This window comes from Salvelinus namaycush, unplaced genomic scaffold, assembly GCF_016432855.1.
Source record: "Salvelinus namaycush isolate Seneca unplaced genomic scaffold, SaNama_1.0 Scaffold34, whole genome shotgun sequence".
Lineage (NCBI taxonomy): Eukaryota > Metazoa > Chordata > Actinopteri > Salmoniformes > Salmonidae > Salvelinus > Salvelinus namaycush.
Window position 1 is genome coordinate 462329 of NW_024060341.1, and position 6000 is coordinate 468328.

General features: G+C 41.9%; 1 protein-coding gene across 1 annotated transcript in view; it reads right to left on the reverse strand.

The window, feature by feature from the left end:
* The window catches only part of creb5b (cAMP responsive element binding protein 5b), an 83762-nt gene extending 82388 nt beyond the window's left edge, over positions 1-1374 (reverse strand). Inside the window, exon 1 of the mRNA XM_038985495.1 lies at positions 1285-1374. Coding sequence (XP_038841423.1) covers positions 1285-1338 — 54 coding nt within the window. The 5' untranslated portion in view covers positions 1339-1374. The remainder of the gene's footprint in view (positions 1-1284) is intronic.
* Positions 1375-6000: the final 4626 nt, after the last annotated feature.

Genomic DNA, 6000 nt, shown 5'->3' on the forward strand with positions numbered 1-6000 from the left:
AGGTTAAAAAGGCATGCAGAGACAGTTAAAGGGATACTGCACTCCAGGAACACATTCCTGTGAATCTTGTGGTTGTCTATGATCACTGAGTAAGAAAACATGTAGTAGTCTATCATCTTCATGTCCCTGCATGTGGACAAAATAGCTGAGAGGTTAACACTGAACATACAGTATGAAAAGGAATTTATTAAGTCCAGAATGACTTCTCTATAATCTATACCTTATAGGTCTGTAGTGACGCCTCTAGCACTTTGATACAGTGCCTTAGACTGCTGCGCCACTCGGGAGGCCCAAAGCCTTACATCAATATAAAATAGGACAATACATATTTGATCTTCATACTTCACCCCTACTGTGCACCCTAACAAAAGGGTGACAGACGTGGCATAGACTTATTAACCATTATTCTGTGGTGTTTTTCACATCTGCAGCAAAAAGCTCCTTTATTTACAGCTGGAGTTTCACTGGAAGTGGGTGCTATTCTGTTTCTCCTGATGTGTGAGGCAGCACTGTGCTCTTCAGACCACCTCTCCACCCTCTTCTTCATGAAACAGGCGCTCACACACAAACATGCACGAGCACACACACACACACAAAAAACACACACACAAAAAACACACACACATAAGCAGTGGTGTAAAATACCTAAGTAAAAATACTTTAAAGTACTACTTAAGTCGTTTTGGGGGGTATCTGTACTTTACTCTACTATTTATATTTTTGCAAACTTTTACTTTTACTACACTACATTCATAAAGAAAATAATGTACTTTTTACTCCATACATTTAGCCTGACACCCAAAAGTACTCATTACATTTTGACAGGAAAATGATCCAATTCACACACTTATCAAGAGAACATTCCTGGTCATCCTACTGCCTCTGATCTGGTGGACTCACTAAACACAAATGCTTAGTTTGTAAATGATGTGTTGAGTGTTGGAGCGTGCCCCTGTCTATCCATGTGCAATCTGGTTTGCTTAATATAAAGAATTTGAAATGGTTTATACTTGTACTTTTCATACTTAAGTATATTTTAGCAACTCCTTTTACTTTTGATACTTACGTAAGTATATTTAAAACCAAATACTTTTAGACTTTTACTCAAGTTGTATTTTACTGGGTGAATTTCACTTTTACGTGAGTCCTTTTCTATTAAGGTACCTTTACTTTTATTCAAGTATAACAATTGAGTACTTTTTCCACCACTGCACATAAGTGTGCACACACTCACACACGCGCCCTCACAAATACACATACACAGACGTGTGTCGACACACTCACCTGAGAACAGCCAGGGGCACTGCACATAAACGGCCTTTCCTGCTCAGAGTTCATCACTCTCTCTCACCAACTCCTCATAAGACTACAAACAATAAGAGAGAGAGAGAGAGAGAGAGAGAGAGAGAGAGAGAGAGAGAGAGAGAGAGAGAAAGAGAGAGAGAGAGAGAGAGAGAGAGAGAGAGAGAGAGAGAGAGAGAGAGAAAGAAAGAGAGAGAGAGAGAGAGAGAGAGAGAGAGAAAGAGAGAAAGAGAGAAAGAGAAAGAGAGAAAGAAGAACAAGGAGAGTTTAGCTCCCAGCTCACATCAAGACATAGACATCTCTTTCTTTAAGTCGTTCTAGATGACTCTATTTATTGATGTTGTGCCTAAAAATAGCAGGCTTCATAGTTATTTTCAGTCGTAAACATACAAAATATAGTATTCCATTCCCTCCTGGCAGTAGCCTACAGTCAGGTGTTCATTACTTCACACAGAGAGTGACAAGACGCTCTGTGTGAAAAGAGCTGTTGCAGCTTCAAGGCAGGGCCCGGCCTGGTCTCTATGACCGGGGTTCAGTCTCAAATGGCACCCTATTCCCTATAGGGCCCTGGGCTCTAGTCAAAAGTAGTGTACTATATAGGGAATAGGGTGCAATTTGGAATGTAGGCTGGGTGGTAGTGGGAGTTCTATTTCTGAGAAAGAAAACAAGTAGGATGCCATTACGATGCAGAAAACTTTACAGATTAGACTAGAGTTTACAACACATATAATAGTAGGAGCAGATTAGAGATTACAATACATATACAAATTTAAAAAATGTAACAGTTAAGAACATATTCTTATTTACAATGACGGCCTATCCCAGCCAAACCCTAACCCAGACAACGCTGGGCCAATTGTGCGCCACCCTATGGGACTCCCAATCACAGCCAGGAATTGAACCAGGGTCTGTAGTGATGCCTCTAGCACAGAGATGCAGTGCCTTAGACCGCTGCGCCACTCAGGAGCCCAAGATAATATATATACATATAATAGTAGGAGCAGATTAGACTAGATTCTACAACACATATAATAGTAGGAGCAGATTAGACTAGATTCTACAACACATATAATAGTAGGAGCAGATTAGACTGGATTCTACAACACATATAATAGTAGGAGCAGATTAGACTAGATTCTACAACACATATAATAGTAGGAGCAGATTAGACTAGATTCTACAACACATATAATAGTAGGAGCAGATTAGACTAGATTCTACAACACATATAATAGTAGGAGCAGATTAGACTGGATTCTACAACACATATAATAGTAGGAGCAGATTAGACTAGATTCTACAACACATATAATAGTAGGAGCAGATTAGACTAGATTCTACAACACATATAATAGTAGGAGCAGATTAGACTGGATTCTACAACACATATAATAGTAGGAGCAGATTAGACTAGATTCTACAACACATATAATAGTAGGAGCAGATTAGACTACATTCTACAACACATATAATAGTAGGAGCAGATTAGACTGGATTCTACAAAACATATAATAGCAGGAGCAGAATGACTATTTCCAGGAATGACAATTTCCAGGAATGACTATTTCCAGGAATGACAATTTCCAGGAATGACTATTTCCAGGAATGACTATTTCCAGGAATGACAATTTCCAGGAATGACTATTTCCAGGAATGACTATTTCCAGGAATGACAATTTCCAGGAATGACTATGACTATTTCCAGGAATGACTATTTCCAGGAATGACATGACCCCAGGGACTTCATGTTTTATTCAGACTAGAGGTTCTACGTCTCACTTAGTCTTATAACAGTCTAACCTCTACTGTCTTATAACCAACCAACCACCCTCAGAACCTTGCCTGACCATTCAGCCCTCTGGGAGACTAGAGCCTAACAGCTTAACTGCCTGGTGTTTAGCCTGTGAGAGTGATAAAATGTTAAAGACTCTTTTTACATTTTTATTTTAGCTAGAAATCATGTTTTGTCATTGATTAGTGAGCAGGCACCCTTGTTCTTTGGATGAAAATGGGTGGGACATGTTAAAGCACTCATACGATAAAGCCTAACACAAATTACTCTTCAAATGTACGCACAGACAATCGTATTAGGCCGGGATTCAATCCGACTGCTCATTCTCGACAACAGTAAATGCTGTATATATCGGCTCAATTGGAAATGGCCTTTAAAAGCCACATTTTCCACCATGTGTGATCTGATTGAATCCCACAAAATATTTTTTTGTGTCTCTTTATTTGAATCAACTAAACATTTGAGCTAAGGCCACACATGACTTGTTTAGCATGAATACCTTCATACATGATTAACATGTGTGATTTTTTTTGACCTGTACAGACTATTTTCTCTAACAAAGTCAAAACATTCAAATGGCGTGTAAAGTTAACCAGAGCCTTTTTTCTTACAGGCTACATCTGTGGCAAAGCCTGCTGGGAAAGGTCTGGACAGGGTCCCTCTGTCAGAGGGTAAGGAGGTCTGGGTCTCTATCTCTCCCTCCTCTCTTTCTCCCTCTCGCTCTCCTCTCTCCCTCTCTCTCTTTCTATCCTTCTCTCTCCTCGTCCTTCTCTCTCTGTCTCTCGTGCTTCTCTCTCTTTCTCCCTCATCACGTTTTTCTCCTTCTCTCCTTCCCCCCTCTCTCTCTCTCTCTACCTCTCTCGCTCTCTCTCCCCCCCATTCTTCTCTCTCTCTCTCTCTACCTCTCTCGCTTTATCTCTACCTCTCTCGCTCTCTCTCCCCCCCATTGTTCTCTCTCTCTCTCCCCGTCTCTCTCTCTCTCTACCTCTCTCGCTCTCTCTCCCCCCCATTCTTCTCTCTCTCTCTCCCCGTCACTCTCTCTTTCTCTCTACCTCACTCTCTCTCTCTACCTCTCTCGCTCTCTCCCCCCCCATTCTTCTCTCTCTCTCTCTCTCTCTCTACCTCTCTCGCTCTCTCTCCCCCCCATTCTTCTCTCTCTCTACCTCTCTCTCTCCCCCCCATTCTTCTCTCTCTCTCTCTCTCTCTCTCTCTCTACCTCTCTCGCTCTCTCTCCCCCCATTCTTCTCTCTCTCTCTCTCTCTCTCTCTCTCTCTCTCTCTCTCTCTCTCTCTACCTCTCTCGCTCTCTCTCCCCCTCATTCTTCTCTCTCTCTCTCTACCTCTCTCGCTCTCTCTCTACCTCTCTCGCTCTCTCTCCCCCCCATTCTTCTCTCTCTCTCTCTCTCTACCTCTCTCGCTCTCTCTCTACCTCTCCCCCCCATTCTTCTCTCTCTCTCTCCCCATCTCTCTCTCTACCTCTCTCGCTCTCTCTCCCCCCCATTCTTCTCTCTCTCTCTCTCTCTCTCTCTCTCTCTCTCTCTCTCTCTCTCTCTCTCTCTCTACCTCTCTCGCTCTCTCCCCCCCATTCTTCTCTCTCTCTCTCTCTCTCTCTCTACCTCTCTCGCTCTCTCTCTCTCCCCATCACTCTCTCTCTCTCTCTCTCTACCTCTCTCGCTCTCTCTCCCCCCCATTCTTCTCTCTCTGTCTCCCCGTCACTCTCTCTTTCTCTCTACCTCACTCTCTCTCTCGTCCTTCACCTGTTCTGTTTCTATTCATAACAAAGCCTCAAAGATAAACATGCTCCATCTTCTCTGAACATGCATGGGCAACATGACTGATATTTTCACCACTCGCTGAAAATAATCACTTTACTACCTAAAAAAACACTTTTCAGAGCAACAGCAACAACCTTATCGATCGATTATTATCTAATTGTACACTTAGTGAGCCTTGGCCACTCTAAGACAAAGAAGCAGGCTCTCCACATACTGTAGGTATAATAGTGGTAGTAGACTCTCCACATACTGTAGGTATAATACTGGTAGTAGACTCTCCACATACTGTAGGTATAATACTGGTAGTAGACTCTCCACATACTGTAGGTATAATACTGGTAGTAGACTCTCCACATACTGTAGGTATAATACTGGTAGTAGACTCTCCACATACTGTAGGTATAATACTGGTAGTAGACTCTCCACATACTGTAGGTATAATACTGGTAGTAGACTCTCCACATACTGTAGGTATAATACTGGTAGCCCAGATATAATATAATAAAGATTGGTCTGAACAGCAGGATCCATTCTCTAACCTGGATACTTTCAATTCATCAAGCTTTGTTCGCTAAGTAGAACTCTTCTCACGGTATTATCAACAACTTAAACTAGTCCATCAAGTGTTTGACAATGTGATTTGGCTCACGTTCCAAAACCTTCTCTCAAAATGTCAATCAGAAAACCACAAGACTAACATTCAAAGAGAAACATTTTCTATTCCATTTCCACACATTAGGCCTATACTTTATTCCCGAGTCATTACCAGAATAGGAAATATGATTGGTTTGGGGCTTTTCATTCAGAAATACATCAACTCAACACGTTGAAAAGGAAATGAAAACCATAATACGCATAAAACACTGAAACAAGGGCTCCATGTAAGCCCCAGTGAGTTGTCCCAATTGCTGCTCTCGCCTCTAAATCGCCAGAGCACAACGCCTTTTCCCTTCAATGGGGCACTTGGCTTTTATTTGATATAGATGTTTTAGTTTAGCAGAGGAAATTTGGTTACACTTTACATTAACTGGGTCCCGATGTGAGAGAGGGGAAGGATTAGTGAGCGGAGTACGATTTCAACAGGGACCAGGGAACGAACTCTTCAGGTAGGGCACATATTACAATTCAAACA